Genomic DNA, 18,455 nt, shown 5'->3' on the forward strand with positions numbered 1-18,455 from the left:
CCAGGCAGAGTGCGCTCTACGCGGTGGCCTATTCTGCTTATGGGTGGTGCCGCCCCTGACTAAGATGCTGTGAAATGATTCCTCCCTATTCTTTCCCTGCACTTATAAATCGTTAGTTTCTTTGTTCGCAATGAGGTTTTTCCTATTGCTGTACCTAGCACTCAGAGCGCTGGAAAATAGCAGAATCTAAAATGGCTGCCATATTTATAGGGCTGTGACATGATAGGGTTGGCTGGCTGCTGATTGGCTGCATGCATGCAAGTCAATCTGGGTGATCCCTGCCTTCCCAGAGTTCCTTGCCCCATGTCCTCAGTTTTCACACGTGTAGCCGCCATTTTAGGAAAAAATGTGATTCATTACCACGAAGCATTGGAAATTTGCATTCGCTACAAATCGAATTTTTCCTGAAATTCGGGTCGAATTCTACTTCATCTGATTCGATTAGCTCATCTATAATGATGACATTTGTTACGTTACTATTTTTCGCAGTAATGTCACGCAACATTTTTTGCAATGATAGTCTATGGTGTTGCATTGCGACATGCGACATACTGCAAAGTTGGATTTTTGTGCAACTGTCCTGTCGCAATAGCAGCATGTCGCATGTCGCATGTCACAGAGTGACACCATAGACTATCATTACAAAAAATGTTTTGTGACATTATTGTGACATAAATGTTGCACAACACGTTGCAGTGTAGTTTTACCCTTTTGATGTGCAACAAATGTTGTTGTGTAGTCATACCCTTAGGCCCCTTGCAGAAAAGTGTGTCCGGATTAGGTTTGGTTGCATTGTAAATGCATTCAGTGAAAAAATGCGCAATTTCGCTAATCAAAGTCATTCTGATTTCAGTTGTTATCGCACTGGTGCAATGCAATTTAATGAGTTTTGCACGTGCGTAATAAAAAACTGAAGGTATACAAACAACATCTCTTAGCAACCATTCGTGAAAAACACATCGCATCCGCACTTTCACGCAGCTCCATTCACTTCTATGGAGCCAGCGTTGTGTGAAAATCACAGAATATAGATCATGCTGCGATTTTCACGCAATGCACAAGTGATGCGTGAAAACCAATGCACATGTACACAGACCCATTGAAATGAATGGGTCCGGATTCCGTATGGGCGCAATGCGTTCACATCACGCATTGCACCCGCGCGGAATACTCACTCGTGTGAAAGAGGCCTTAGAGCCTGCACAGACATAAGATATAAGGCAAAAATCTGCACCTGCTCTGTGTTTAGAGCCTGGTTTTGGCTCAAAATCACCGATGGAAATCACTGACCAAAAACTGATGTGTGAATAAGGCATTAGGCACCAAGATAGATTTCCCCACCGAGTGCAAGACTTGCCGTAAAAACAGTACATTCAGAGCTGTGCACGACTCTTACTGGATACATGTGTGTTCACCACACTGCCAGGACAGATTCTTATCCCCTGGATGTAAATAATTCTGTTCCATGACACTGAGCAGAGATGTTAAAAAAAAAATTGGGAATTTATACAGAAAATATATTGTAATTGAAAATTTTTACTTTTTGTTATGCAATAAATAAGCTTTGTTTGACAAAACTATAATACCTATTTAACTAGTTCACTTAAAGGCATTTTCCGGGAGTAAAATATTGATGACCTATAAGATCTGTGGGAGTCCAACTTTCAGCACCTCCACTGATCATGTGTTTTAAGAGGCCGTGCGCTTTGGTGAGCAGTGTGGCCTCTTCATGGGCCACTGACATCACATTCATTGGTCACATGGCTTATTTGCAGCTCAGTTCTATTCAAGTGAATGGGCCTGGGCTGCAATACCAAACACAACCACTATAAAATGTATGGCGCTGTGCTTGGTATGCTTCGAGAAGCCCACAATGCACATCGGAGTTCCGCAGCCTCTTCAAACATCTGATTGCTGAGGGTTCAGGGAATCAGACTCCCAAAAAATCAAATATTGATGAAATATCCTGAGGACTGACCAGCAATACTGAACTTCTAGAAAAAAAAACCTTTAAACAAACAAGAAAGTGAGATCATTTCTGTCTGGTCATAATCCAGTCAGAAGATTGTATTCATCTGAAAGCTTGTCTATATGTCCACTGTGTTTAACTGAAGTCATAAAGTGCAACATGTAGATTTTAGTGATGAGCGGCAGGGGTCATATTCGAATTTGCGATGTTTCGCGAATATTCGTTGAATATTTGCAAATTCAAAAATTTGTTATATTCTATGATTTTTTTAACTCGAATGATGATTGTGTAATATGCGAATTTTCATAATGCGAATTTTCGTAATACAAATTTTTTATTTTTCAACTTACAACTATTAGACAAAGAAGATTATAGCACTAGATTATCTAAATTGCTCTATATACGTTTTTTTTTCAAATATTCGCTATATCGCTATAACTTCGTTTTTTCAAATATTCGCAATATTCTAAAACAAGAATATATAGCAATATAGCGAATATTCAAAAAACAAAAACGAATATAAAGCAATTTAGCTAATAATCTTCTTTGTCTAATATTTGTAATTTTTTCTCATCTGAAGTTAAGATTGGAAAAAAATTGCAACTATAAAAAAAAGATTATAGCACTATATTAGCTAAATTTGAAAATTCGTTATATTCTACGATTTTTTTACTGGAAAAATCGTCAAGGTTATGATTGTGTAATATGCGAATCTTTGTAACACAAATTTTTTATTGAGAATTTTTCAACTTACAACTATTAGACAAAGAAGATTATAGCATTATATTAGCTAAATTTCCCTATATTCGTTTTTTTTTTTCGAATATTCGCTATATTGCTATAACTTAGTTTTTTAGAATATTCGTAATATTCTAAAAAAAGAATATAAAAAAAGAATATAAAAAAAATATATAGCAATATAGCGAATATTCAAAAAAAACAAATATAGAGCAATTTAGCTAATATAGTGCTATAATCTTATAGTTGTAATTTTTTTTCCAATCTGAACTTCAGATGAGAAAAAAATTACAACTATTAGACAAAGAAGATTATAGCCCTATATTAGCTAAATTGCTCTATATTCAATTTTTTTTTCGAATATTCGCTATATTGCTATATATTGCTTGTTTTAGAATATTACGAATATTTGAAAAAACGAAGTTATAGCAATATAGCGAATATTCAGAAAAAAAATCGAATATAGGGCAATTTTGCTAATATAGTGCTATAATCTTCTTTGTCTAATAGTTGTAAGTTGAAAAATTCGTAATACAAAATTCGTATTATGAAAATTTGCATTATGAAAATTCGCAAACAACACTACTCCTAAAGTCAAATATACTGCAGCCTTCTCATTGGCCCACAAGCTAGAAGCAGGGAGGGATCATGTGTACTGATTAAAAAAAAATGTGAATATTCGAAATTACGAATATATATCACTATATTCAAAATATTCACAAATTTTCAAAGTACCTATATTTGCGGAATAAAAATGAAATTCAAATATTCGTGATCAACACTAGTAGATTTGTAATCTCGGAATTTTTTTTTTTTGCCATATATTTCTTGTTTACACTCCAGCTGCAATATACAGTAAATCACAAATGTCATAATATGAATAAAAGGAATGTAACTCAATAATATTATGCTTTGACCTGACTATAAATATATATATTTTTTTTTTTTATTGACCTAATGCTACAATTTAGACAGAATATCATATGATGTCCAAATGTCATTACCGTTTTCACAGTTTGCTCCATAGAATCCTGGCCAACATTTACAGGTATAATTTTTGACAGTTTCCACACAATCCCCATGTTTGTTGCATGAAGAATCATTGCAGCTGACTGTAAGAAAATATAATAATAAAAAAACAAATGTAATGTTTAAAATGATTTTCAGGTACCTTTTTTTTTTTAACTTAAAGAGGTTGTCTCACTTCAGCAAATATCATTTATTATGTAGAGAAAGTTCATACAAGCCACTTACTAATATATTGCTACTATCCATACTGCTTCCTTTGCTGGTTGTATTCATTTTTCACATTATACACTGCTCGTTTCTATGGTTACAACCGCCCTGCAATTTACCAGCAGTGGCTGTGCTTGCACACTATAGAAAAAAGCACCAGCCCATGTGAGCTCTCACGGTCCTTGCCACCAGAGACCAGCGCTTTATCCTATAGTGTGCAAGCACGGCCGCCACTGCTGGAATACAGGGTGGTCGTAATCATGGAAAAGAGCAGTGTATAATGTAAAGGAAAAATGAATCAAGCCAGCAAAGGAGGAAGTATGGATAATAACAATACCTTAGTAAGTCCTTGTATTTCTCTGCATAATAAATGCAATTTGCTGAAGTGACACAACCCCTTTAAGGGAGAACCTTAAAGACAATCCAGAGATCGAAGGGTAATTTAAAGGATAACTGTTGTATTTTTATTTTATTTTTTGGAGTATTGGATTGTGGGCTCCATTCTCGATATAGGTGCGGGTCCCACACCTATAAGACAATGGGGGCATATCCTAGCGATATGCCCTCATTGTCTGAGAGGAGAAAACCCCTTTAATGAAACTAGTCATTAACAGTTCTTAGAGGAGGAGTCAAATCACATGGGCCCTTCTGCTATTCTTTAACCAATTTATAGATGGAAACTGGAACTAGAACCAAAACATTTTACCATGCATAAAAACATATCATTTTCTGTGTTTATAGAGCTGCAATTAGAAAGGCATTCGTAACCAGTAAGTAAAAAGGGCTCAGACAATGAATATGTAAACATCAACCATGACAATTGCACTTGTATGGGAAATGAATAGCGCTACTCAGAAAAAAGGAATAATCTGAATAGAATAAATGAAAGAACTATTTCAAAGACAGAATACGAAGGCACACAAATTGGCCAACTAACTAATTCATAGAATAACGTAGTTTCTCATCTAACACTAAAACCCAATGGAGGTCATGAACTGCAATGAGAAATCCAGTAAGCAATTACATCCGGTGCACCTCCAGACAATTAAAAGTGCATGTCATTGAGCATCTCAACGACATTTCTAGCTCTAAGAATACTAACAGAAATGTTTCCAGTGTGTCACAACACTTTATTTCTACACATGACAGATCCACAACATTTTGTAAAGTAATGGGAATTGAAAAAGTGAGACAACCACAGCAAGGAGGAGACTATAAGGGGATACTTATCTGAGAAGCTTACTGACAGGGGCGTACATAGAAATCATGGGGCCCCATAGCAAAACTTAGAATTGGGCCCCCCCTTCAATAAAAAGTACATTTATTAAAGCTGATTAGTAAGGGTGCGGGGTGTTACAGTGATATTGATGAAGAAAATTGGAATAAAGGCTCATGCACATGGCCGTATGTTTTTTGCGGTCTGCAAAATGCGAATCCGCAAAAAATATGGATGACGTCTGTGTAACATTCGTGTTTTTTTAGGGGGGAACCATTGTAACAATGCTTATTCTTGTCCACAAAACAGTGCGGGACTATGGAACAGACATCAGACATACGGATGCAGAGAGCACATGGTGTGCAGTCCGCATTTTTTGCATACCCATTGAAATGAATGGGTCAGCATTCTATCCGCAAAAAAAAGGAATGGACATGGAAACAAAATACATTTGTGTGCATGAGCACTAATTCAGAAAAAAATGTTTAGTGGATATTTTAGCTTTTTTATTTTTATTTTATGTGAATTTTCAAACAGAGATTTGCGACTTTTAAAATGGTGTAATTGGAACTAGTGTGTGAAGCCGTGTGTTATACCAACAGCTGATGGCGCAGGTTCAATTTTTGAGCCTTCGCCATCAAAATTATGTACATGTACATAGCAGAGAAGGAAGGAAAAAAAAATAATGGAAGCTTCTATTGGCTGATAAAGGTCATGTGACCAGGCTTCTATTGGCTAATGCATTTTTTGGGAATATCTCACGCAGGCAAGTCCTTTTGAACAGCTCACTCTCAGACAGCAGCACTGTGCTGTCTCAGCGTCATCTGCAGGGAGAAAGTCACCCTTCCTTCCACCCCTGAAGCTGACAGATTTTTTTTACCTTCATTTTTTCAATCTCTGTCAGCTGCGGAATGACGTCCCTACTGAATGACGTCCCTACCTGCCCCCTGAACTGTCACTTCCACAGAACTCCGCTCCCATCCACAGTGCCCTTCCCCTTTAAAGCTGAACTGCAGCAGTGAAGAAAAATGGCTGGGTTGAAAACCTGGTGTAAAACTGTGTGTATTTGGAGACTAAGGACCTGCGAGCTTCTATTGGCTGATAAGGGACATGTGATCGTGTGTATGGCAGTTGGGATATGAAGAGAAAGACCTGCAGGCTTCTATTGGCTAATGTAGGTGATATGATATGCCATGTTTGCATTTTTGGGGAATAACTCTGTAACGGTATGTGCTAGAAAGCAAGCCAACCTATAAAACGTCAGGGGCAAGCCAACCTATAAAACGTCCCCAAAATTATAATCTACATTTAGGCCCTGAGGCTTCAAACTTCCCAACCTGTGAATCCAGCTAAGCTCTCTGTGTCTCAATACCTTAGATCTATCCCCACCTCGCCTGGATTGGGGAATCTGGTCCACTATCCAGCATTTCAGGTCGCCCTCCTTATGTTTGGCTTCCGTGAAATGCTTGGATACCGGTAGGTCTTTCCTTTTTTTTCTAATACTCAAACGGTGGTTGTTAAGGCGAGTCTTCAATTCTGTTGTCGTCTCCCCTACATATAATAAATTACATGGACAAGATAGTATGTAGGTGCAGATTCCAGGAATCTGAAGGATCAGTTGGTGAAGGCTGATATAGGCTCAAAGGGATCCTTGAAACAGACTACGTTGGCGCAGTCGGGTCTGGGATGTTATCCCTGCCTCAACTGCGTCAACTGTAGGTACATTCGTAAGGGGAAGGTCTTTATACACCCTGTGACGGGAGAATCTTTCAAAATTTCTTTTCACCTAACCTGTGACTCCAGCTACGTTGTCTACATACTATCTTGTCCATGTAATTTATTATATGTAGGGGAGACGACAACAGAATTGAAGACTCGCCTTAACAACCACCGTTTGAGTATTAGAAAAAAAAGGAAAGACCTACCGGTATCCAAGCATTTCACGGAAGCCAAACATAAGGAGGGCGACCTGAAATGCTGGATAGTGGACCAGATTCCCCAATCCAGGCGAGGTGGGGATAGATCTAAGGTATTGAGACACAGAGAGCTTAGCTGGATTCACAGGTTGGGAAGTTTGAAGCCTCAGGGCCTAAATGTAGATTATAATTTTGGGGACGTTTTATAGGTTGGCTTGCCCCTGAAGTCAGGTCAGAGGTTAGTAGGCGTCTTGTGTATACACTAAGGGAGTTAATCAACTCAATTAAAATATATATTTTTTCTTGCCCTAACAATTAATTTTTTCTTTCTTCCTTTTTTTATATAGATCACTCATATTTCACTACTTGAAGATTGGCATAGACGGTCGGGCTGATCGAAACATACTATAAAGAAGAGGGTTATGTAGGACGTTTTTTGTCCTTCATGGTTATTTTTTACTTTTTGGTTACCTGCAAAAATGCTCTATACTTGCCGTTTGCGCATCCTGACAAGCACCAGGGGCCACCTGAATTATAAGATATTTAGCTGCTGTCTATACGCTGTGATATCCGTATGCCCATAAGAGGAGATCCCTCTTGGGTATGAGGGCACTCAGTAACCATAATGTCGCTCTTGCAGGGACCGCGGGATCCGTGGCCGCAGCATGGCTTCATGTGGATATGATGGGTGACACTCTGGTTTCTAGACTGTCCCCTTCTTTCTGGGTTGCCCATACCCTTTGATTAAGTGGCTAGGATGTACTACACTGAGTTAATAGACGCAGCGATCCGTTTCCATCAAGCAAGATGGCGCCGGGAATCGACCTTGCCTACTGAGCATGCGCGTGGGGCGAGACTCTGTATGATGACGCTGCGGCCGGTTTTGATGACATCAGAGGTCCTCGGCCTGGATATCCCTGAATGGTGCGATACTGCGTTTGCGCAGTGGAACATAAACAACGCGGAACAACGGCATGACAGGTTTCTTGTCCCTCTTGTATGTTTTTTCGATCGTTTCCCCATCCTCTCTGCTATGTCTCTTTTTATTTTATCACATCACAGTGCACTATTGGGCAGATCGACTCTGTAATTGATCAATACAGTATGTGATTATGGATACACTGTCTATAAATATGTTTACCACCAATGATCTTTATATTCAATTTTTCTCATGTATGCTTCAATGTATTTTTCTTTTTGGATATATACACTGTCTGTATTGGCTGATCATGTTTTGTAACACACCCACTGGGTGGAGTGTGGTCACATGTTGAACATGCTAATTAATTCACCTGTATATAATGCTGTGACTTGAGTTGTTACTTTGCTTGAAAAAGGTTCTAGTGAGGAACCGAAACGTTGCACCACCTGGGTGAATAAAGTTCACTTGTCATCTTTCTTGGAGTGCCGCCTACTTTTCTGGATTACACATTGGGGTAAGAAGCCTATTCCCCTGGAGACGTGCACCCTCTTTTTCTTTGATTGTGTTCCAGTGCCGCCATTTTTTCTGTGTATATATATATATATATATATATATATATATATACAGTACAGACCAAAAGTTTGGACACACCTTCTCATTCAAAGAGTTTTCTTTATTTTCATGACTATGAAAATTGTAGATTCACACTGAAGGCATCAAAACTATGAATTAACACATGTGGAATTATATGCATAACAAAAAAGTGTGAAACAACTGAAAATATGTCATATTCTAGGTTCTTCAAAATAACCATCCTTTGCTTTGATTACTGCTTTGCACACTCTTGGCATTCTCTTGATGAGCTTCAAGAGGTAGTCACCTGAAATGGTTTTCACTTCACAGGTGTGCCCTGTCAGGTTTAATAAGTGGGATTTCTTGCCTTATAAATGGGGTTGGGACCATCAGTTGCGTTCTGGAGCAGTCAGGTGGATACACAGCTGATAGTCCTACTGAATAGACTGTTAGAATTTGTATTATGGCAAGAAAAAAGCAGCTAAGTAAAGAAAAACGTGTGGCCATTATTACTTTAAGAAATGAAGGTCAGTCATTCCGAAAAATTGGGAAAACTTTGAAAGTGTCCCCAAGTGCAGTCACAAAAACCATCAAGCGATACAAAGAAACTGTCTCACATGCGGATTGCCCCAGGAAAGGAAGACCAAGAGTCACTTCTGCTGCGGAGGATAAGTTCATCCGAGTCACCAGCCTTAGAAATCGCAGGTTAACAGCAGCTCAGATTAGAGACCAGGTCAATGCCACACAGAGTTCTAGCAGCAGACACATCTCTAGAACAACTGTTAAGAGGAGACTGTGTGAATCAGGCCTTCATGGTAGAATATCTGCAAAGAAACCACTGCTAAGGACAGGCAACAAGCAGAAGAGACTTGTTTGGGCTAAAGAACACAAGGAATGGACATTAGACCAGTGGAAATCTGTGCTTTGGTCTGATGAGTCCAAATTTGAGATCTTTGGTTCTAACCACCGTGTCTTTGTGCGACGCAGAAAAGGTGAACGGATGGACTCTACATGCCTGGTTCCCACCGTGAAGCATGGAGGAGGAGGTGTGATGGTGTGGGTGTGCTTTGCTGGTGACATTGTTGGGATTTTTTCAAAATTGAAGGCATACTGAACCAGCATGGCTACCACAGCATATTGCAGCGGCATGCTATTCCATCCGGTTTGCGTTTAGTTGGACCGTCATTTATTTTTCAACAGGACAATGACCCCAAACACACCTCCAGGCTGTGTAAGGGCTATTTGACCATGAAGGAGAGTGATGGGGTGCTGCGCCAGATGACCTGGCCTCGACAGTCACCGGACCTGAACCCAATCGAGATGGTTTGGGGTGAGCTGGACCGCAGAGTGAAGGCAAAAGGGCCAACAAGTGCTAAGCATCTCTGGGAACTCCTTCAAGACTGTTGGAAGACCATTTCAGGTGACTACCTCTTGAAGCTCATCAAGAGAATTTCAAGAGTGTTCAAAGCAGTAATCAAACAAAAGGTGGCTATTTTGAAGAACTTAGAATATGACATATTTTCAGTTGTTTCACACTTTTTTGTTATGTATATAATTCCACATGTGTTAATTCATAGTTTTGATGCCTTCAGTGTGAATCTACAATTTTCATAGTCATGAAAATAAAGAAAACTCTTTGAATGAGAAGGTGTGTCCAAACTTTTGGTCTGTATTGTATATGTATATTTGCAGACCCGGGCACGGGTATATTTAAACTATTTCACTTAATGTTTGTGTGTGTCATTAAAATATATCGACAGTATCCCCCATAACCGTGAACTCCACAGCCCCCCAACTCTTAACACTGACCTCCCCACAGTGCCCAGCCTACTTAAAATGGGACCTCCACAGCACCCCATGCCATTAACTTTGACCTTTACAGCAGCCCCCCCTTTAATAGTGAGTTTCACAGTGCCCGCCCCTATAACAGTGACCTCCACAGTGCCCGTCCCTTTAACAGTGACCTCCACAGTGCCCACCCATTTAACAATGGCCTACACAGTGCACGCCTCTTTAACATTGACCACCCCTTTAACAGTGACCTTCATAGTTACCGCCCCTTTAACAGAGACCTCCACAGTGCCCGTCTATTTAACAGTGACCTCCACAGTGCCCACCCCTCTAACAGGGACCTCCACAGTGCCCGCCCCTTTAATAGTTACCTCCACAGTGACTTCCCCTTTAACAGTGACATCCACAATGCCCACCCTTTTAACAGTTAGCTTCACAGTGCCCACCCTGTTAACATTGACTACCCCTTTACCAGTGACCTTCCCAGTGCACGCACCTTTAAGAGTGACCTTTGCAGTGCCTGACACTTTAACAGTGACCTCCACAGTGCCCACCCCTTTAACAGTGACCTCCACAGTGCTCGCCCATTTAGCAGTGACCTCCACAGTGCTGGCACTTTAACAAAGACCTCCATAGTGCCCGCCCCTTTAACAGTGATCTCCACAGTGCTGGCCCTTTTAACAATGACCACCACAGTGCCCGCCCCTTTAAAATTGATCATCACTTGAATAGTGACCTTTATAGTGGCCTCTCCTTTAACAGTGACCTTCACAGTGCACTCCCCTTTAACAGTGACTTCCACAGTACCTGCCCCATTATCATTGACCACACCTTTAACAGTGACAGCCACAGTGCCCACCCCTTTAACAGTAACCTCCACAATGCCTGTCCCTTTAATACTGCCTGCCCCTTTAACAGTGACCTCCACAGTGCCTTCCCATTTGATAGTGATCTCCACATGGTCTGCTCCTTTAACCGTGACCTCCACAGTGCCTGCCCCTTTAACATTGATCACTCATTTAACAGTGACCTTCATAGGGGCCACCCATTTAACAGTGACCTTCATAGGGGCCACCCTTTTAACAGTGACCTTTACAGTGGCCGCTCTAATAACAGTGACTTTCAAAGTGCATACCCTTTTAACAGTGACCTTCTCAGTGCCTGACCCTTTAACAGTGACCTCCACAGTGCCCGCCCCTTTAACAGTGACCTCCACAGTGCTCGCCCATTTAACAGTGACCACCACAGTGCCCGCCCCTTTAAAATTGATCATCACTTGAATAGTGACCTTTATAGTGGCCACTCCTTTAACAGTGACCTTCACAGTGCACGCCCTTTTTACAGTGTCCTCCATAGTGTCCGCCCCTTAAACATTGATTACCTCTTTAACAGTGAACTCCACAATGCCCACCCCTTTAGCAGTGACCTCTGCAATGCCTGCCCCTTTAACAGTGACCTCCACAGTGCCCACACATTTAATAATTACCTACACAGTGCCCGCCCCTTTAACATTGACCACCCCTTTAACAGTGACCTCCATAGTACCCACCCCTTTAACAGAGACCTCCACAGTGCCCACCTCTTTAAAAGTGATCTCCACATGGCCCCCCCCCCTTTTAACATTGACCACCCCTTTAATAGTGACCTTTATAGTGGCTGCCCCTTTAACAGTGACCTCCACATTGCCCATCCCTTTGAAACTGCCTGCCCCTTTAACAGTGACCTCCACAGTGCCTGCCCCTTTAACAGTGATCTCCACATGGCCCGCCTCTTTAACATTGACCTCCACAGTGCCCCCCCTTTAACAGTGACTTTTACTTTACCTTCCCCTTTAACAGTGACCTCCACAGTGTCCGCCCCTTTAACAGTGACCTTCATAGAGGCCGCCTTTTTAACAGTGACCTTCACAGTGCACTCCCCTTTAACAGTGACCTTTGCAGTGCCTGCCCCTTTAACAGTGATCTCCACAGTGCCTGCTCCATTAACATTAATCACCAATTTAACAGTGACCTTTATAGTGACCTATCCTTTAACAGTGACCTTCACAGTGCCCGCCTCTTTAACAGTGAACTCCATTGCACCCATCTATTTAATAGTCGCCCCTGCCCCCATGCATGTAGCAGTGTAGTTGTGCCGTCATAAGTCTGAATATTTAAGGATCTGCAAACTATTAAAACCTGTGATCAGTTGTTATGGCAACCTGGAGTAGGAACTGCGAGCTTCTATTGGCTAAAAGGGACATGTGACCGTTTAAATGGCTGTTCGGATTTAAGCGAAAGGCTTGCTGGCTTCTATTGGCTAATGCAGGTCATATTTTGTGAATATCTCAGGAACGGAACGTCCTAGAGAACTGAGACCCTGTCTAAAACCTTCCCGGACACCTGATGTACCTGTGTGCCAAATTTGGTGAAAACCGGTCCAGTCGTTTGGTCACGCATAAAGAATGTCCATACAGACAGACATCTAGACAGACAGACAAACTCATTTTTATATATATACTAGCAGAAGGACCCGGCTTTGCACGGTTATATTTCATCTATTTCATTTTATGTTTCCATGTGTCGTAAAAAGATATCGACCGTTTCCCCCATAAAAGTGACCTCTATAGTACCCGCCCCTTTAACATTGACTTCCACAGTGCCCACTCCTTTAACAGTGCCGGCCCCTTTTAACAGTGACCTCCACAGTGCCCACCCCTTTAACAGTGACCGCCCCTTTAGCATTGACCACCCCTTTAACAGTGACCTTCATAGTGGCTGCCCCATTAATAGTGACTTTCACAGTGGCCGCCCCTTTAACAGTGACACTCACAGTGACCGCCCCTTTAACAGTGATTTTCACATCGACCGCCCCTTTAACAATGACTTTCACAATGACCTCTCCTTTAACATTGACTTTCACATTGACCGCCCCTTTAACAGTGATCACCCCTTTAACAGTGACTTTCACATTGACCGCCCTTTAGCATTGACCACCCCTTTAACAGTGACCTTCAAAGTGGCCACCCCTTTAACAGTAACCTTCACAGTGACCGCCCCTTAAACAGTGACTTTGACAGTGACCGTCCCTTTAACAGTGACCTTCACAGTGACCGCCCCTTTAACAGTGACTTTCACAGTGACTGCCCCTTTAACAGTGACCGCCCCTTAAACAGTGACTTTAACAGTGACCGCCCCTTTAACAGTGAGTTTCACAGTGACCGCCCCTTTAACAGTGACTTCCCCTTTAACAACGACCTTCACAGTGACTGCCCCTTTAACAGTGACTTTCACAGTGACCGCCTCTTTAACAGTGACCTTCACAGTGACCGCCCCTTTAACAGTGACCTTCACAGTGACCGCCCCTTTAACAGTGACCTTCACAGTGACCGCCCCTTTAACAGTGACTTTCACAGTGGCTGTCCCTTTAACAGTGACTTTCACATTGACCGCCCTTTAGTATTGACCACCCCTTTAACAGTGACCTTTACAGTGCCTTCCCTTTTAAAAATGACTTTCACAGTGACTGGCCATTTAACAGTGGGGGCTTCCTGGGTGAAAATGGAGGTATGTCCAGGTTCAGCTCTGAACCTGGACAACCCCTTTAACAGTGACCACCTCTTTAACAGTGACCGCCCCTTAAACAGTGACTTTGACAGTGGCTGCCCCTTTAACAGTGACCGCTTCTTTAACAGTGAGTTTCACAGTGACCACCCCTTTAACAGTGACTGCCCTTTTAACAGCGACCTTCACAGTGGCCGCCCCTTTAACTGTGACTTTCACAGTGACCGCCCCTTTAACAGTGACCTTCACAGTGACCACCCCTTTAACAGTGACTTTCACAGCGACCGCAGCTTTAACAGTGACTTTCACAGTGACTGCCCCTTTAACAGTGACTTTCACATTGACTGCCCTTTGACAGTGATCGCCCCTTTAACAGTGTCTTTCACAGTGTCCGCCACTTTAACAGTAACCGCCCCTTTAACAGTGACTTTCACAGTGGATGTCGCATTAACAGTGGTTTTCAGTGGCCGCCCCTATAACATTGACTTTCACAGTGACCGCCCCTTTAACAGTGACTTTCACAGTGGCTGTCCCTTTAACAGTGACTTTCACATTGACCGCCCTTTAGCATTGACCACCCCTTTAACAGTGACCTTTACAGTGCCTTCCCTTTTAAAAATTACTTTTACAGTGACCGCCCCTTTAACTGTGACTTTCACAGTGTCTGCCCCTTTAACAGGGACCGCCCCTTTAACAGTGACTTTCGCAGTGACCGCCCCTTTAACCGTGATTGCCCCTTTAACAGTGTCTATCACAGTGGCTGTCCCTTTAACAGTGGATTTCACAGTGACCGCCCCTTTAACAGTGACTTTCTCATTGAACGCCCTTTAGCATTGACCACCCCTTTAACAGTGACCTTCATAGTGGCCGCCCCTTTAACAGTAACCTTCACAGTGCCGCTTCTTTAACAGTGACTTCCACAGTGCCCTCCCCTTTAAAAATGACTTTCACAATGACCGCCCCTTTAACAGTGACTTTCACAGTGGCTGCCCCTTTAACAGTGACCGCCCCTTTAACAATGACTTTAACAGTGGCCGCCCCATTAACAGTGACCGCTCTTTTAACAGTGACCGCCCCTTTAACAGTGGCTTTTACAGTGGCTGCCCCTTTAACAGTGACTTTCACATTGACCGCCCTTTAGCATTGACCACCCCTTTAACAGTGACTTTCAAAGTGGCCGCCCCTTTAACAGTAACCTTCACAGTGCCGCCCCTTTAACACTGACTTTCACAGTGACCGCCCCTTTAACACTGACTTTCACAGTGACTGCCCCTTTAACAGTGACTGACCCTTTAACAGTGACTTTGACAGTGGCTGCCCATTTAACAGTGGCTTTCACAGTTACTGCCTCTTTAACAGTGACTTTCACAGTGACCTCTTCTTTAACATTTACTTTTACATTGACCGCCCTTTTAACAGTGATTGCCCCTTTAACAGTGTCTTTCACAGTGGCTGTCCCTTTAACAGTAAATTTCACAGTGACCACCCCTTTAACAGTGACTTTCACAGTGACCAAGCATTTAGCATTGATGACCACCCCTTTAACATTGACCTTCATAGTGGCCACCCCTTTAACAGTGACTTCCACAGTGCCCTCCCCTTTAAAAATGACTTTCACAGAGACCAACCCTTTAACAGTTACTTTCACAGTGACTGCCCCTTTCACAGTGACCGCACGTTTAACTGTGACTTTCACAGTGACCACCCCTTTAACAGTGACCTTCACAGTGACCACCCCTTTAACAGTGACTTTCACAGTGGCCGCCTGTTTAACAGTTACTTTTAGAGTGACCGCCCCTTTAACAGTGACTTTCATGGTGACCTCTCCTTTAACATTGACTTTCACAGTGACCGCCCCTTTAACAGTGATCGCCTCTTTAAGAGTAACTTTCACAGTGGCTGTCCCTTTAACATTGAATTTCACAGTGACTGCCCCTTTAACAATGACTTTAACACTGACCTCCCCTTTAACAGTGACTTTCACAGTGCCCGCCTTTTTAACAGAGACTTTCATAGCGCCCACCCCTTTAATAACAGTAACCTCCACTGTGCCCGCCCATTTAATAACAGTGACCTCCACAGTGCCCATCCCTTTAATAACAGTGACCTCCACTGTGCCCGCCCCTTTAATAACAGTGACCTCCACATTGCCAGAATTGCAATTTTTAACGGTCACTAGGACCAGGCGAATTTTTGCCGCTCGTCTGACTAGTAATATTAAAACTCAATTTTATTTAAATTCCTTTAAAACCAACATATTACTTGGGAACATATTTTAAACGTCAGGAGTAACAGTTTCAGGGTCAATTGCCAATTTTCATGTACACATCTTATACCTCTTGTACCTAAATCTTCCTAGTGTTTTAGATCATTTACTTGTGAAACATCTCTTATTGCAGAGAATTGTTCATGGGCGCCCTGACTAACTCCTGCCTAAAACTCAAAACCTGTGTCCCTACATGTTTCGCCGAGCCTGTCGGCGTCTTCAGGGGAAACTAAACAGGTGACTGTGGGGGGCTGGGTCCAGCCTTTTAAACCCTCGGATTTCCTGGGCTGACTTCTTTGTCCAATCATCCTTTGCTCTGGGTGGGCTCTCCCGATAACTACCAATGGGTAAGGGTTACGTGTATGCGCTGTGTCACCCTACGTGTTGACGTCACCTCACACTCTCCTATTATCATGTCGGACCTCACTGGTGATGTCATGTCCGGTGCGCCGCGCTTCCTTCCCGAATCGGTGGCCGCTCCTGCGTCATGCGCTTGCGCCCTGTAGTCTCTCGACACAGGTCCTCTGCGCATGCGTCCGAACTTATTGTCACCTTCGGCTGTCCAGTTGGTTTGTGCATGCGTGCGGGCTTAATCTCCGATGGGATAACAACAGCACTGATAGAACTATGTAGATAGCCATAAATTGGATGGTCTATATTGGTATGTTTTATAGGTTCTATTCTAGTAGCGACCTCCCACCAGTTAATATTTGGCACTAAACTTTAGGTTTCATCATATTTGTATCCTCTTATTTTTGAATATTGATCGGATCCTAATTTTAGTGCCCAGGTTCCCATTCAAAATAATTTTATTTTATTTTAGTTATGTGGAACCACTTCCTTATCATTTTCTGTGTAGGGTCAAAACTCATCTCCTCCCACCCAGGTTCCTATGCTTAATAATTCTCGAATTATACATTGGGGTTTCTCTCCTTCACTAACTACTTGTTTTATTATTTTTTTATCTTTATTATTATTATTATTATTATTATTATTATTATTTATTATTATCTTTTGTTATTTTTTTTCCTTTATTCAAAATATTTTTTTATTTTTTATTTTATTATTGTTATACATATGTGAAACCCATTATTATTTTATTTTAATTGTGTAGAACCAATTCCTTGACTATTCACTATATTTTAATAATTATTTTTATTTTCAACTCCATATGTACCCTAGATAATCCCCCATCTGCAGTTCATTTTACACAATTGCTGTCACCCTAGTGTAAGTCTAAACACATCATAGATATATCTCTATTCATCTACTGATTGCCAGTGTGAGATTATATCCAGAGTCTTGACCAGATTGGATTTTATTTTTAACTCTCTTTATTGACCATCCAAGTTAATATAGCTATTTATCCCTAATTCATATCTGTTTTTGTCTATAGGTACCTCGGAATCCTCCGGTCGGATGCCTCCCCAACCGTAAGTATTACTCCTACCGGCCTATATTCTCCTCCCAATTCTCCACAGTGTGAGATCGATTTTTTATGGGGGGAGATATCCTAATTTATGCTCCGTGTATTTCATATCATTTTCACTCATTTATTGTAGATGGTACTCTGACCAATCTAATTTACCTTATAAAAATGAAGCGAAGGTAAAACCTTCATTCAGCCCATTCGGGATAAGAGAGTGGAGAAGATAGATCCACTTTGTCTCCTCTTGTTGTAACTTACGGTCTATGCTGCCCTGTCTAGGAGATACTCCGATTCTCTGTATCCCCCAAATCTTAAGTCCGCTTGTTTTGCCATCATGGCATGTTAGTAGATGCCTAGAAAGGGGTGTCTCTTCGTTGGTATTTAACACACTGAAATGCTTAGTGATCCTCCTCATTAATTCTTGAATGGTTTTTCCAACATACAGTTTTTCACATTCACACTGTATGCAGTAGACCACCCCGGTACTCTTACAATTGATGAATTCTCGTATTTTGTATATTTTTCCATCTTGGGGATTTTTAAACTCCTTCTTTGGGATCATAAATTTGCAGAAACTACAAACCGGATTCCAAAGAAGTTGGGACACTATACAAATCGTAAATAAAAACTGAATGCAATGATGTGGAGGTGCCAACTTCTAATATTTTATTCAGAATAGAACATAAATCACGGAACAAAAGTTTAAACTGAGAAAGTGTACCATTTTAAGGGGAAAATATGTTGAATCAGAATTTCATGGTGTCAACAAATCCCCCAAAAGTTGGGACAAGGCCATTTTCACCACTGTGTGGCATCTCCCCTTCTTCTTACAACACTCAACAGACGTCTGGGGACCG

General features: G+C 41.7%; 1 protein-coding gene across 1 annotated transcript in view; it reads right to left on the minus strand.

The window, feature by feature from the left end:
• The window catches only part of LOC122944185 (L-selectin-like), a 760,442-nt gene that overhangs the window by 416,432 nt on the left and 325,555 nt on the right, over positions 1-18,455 (minus strand). The window contains exon 4 of the mRNA XM_044302412.1: positions 3,712-3,819. Within this exon, the coding sequence (XP_044158347.1) occupies positions 3,712-3,819 (108 nt within the window). The remainder of the gene's footprint in view (positions 1-3,711; positions 3,820-18,455) is intronic.

Source organism: Bufo gargarizans, chromosome 7 (assembly GCF_014858855.1).
Source record: "Bufo gargarizans isolate SCDJY-AF-19 chromosome 7, ASM1485885v1, whole genome shotgun sequence".
NCBI classification, from domain to species: domain Eukaryota; kingdom Metazoa; phylum Chordata; class Amphibia; order Anura; family Bufonidae; genus Bufo; species Bufo gargarizans.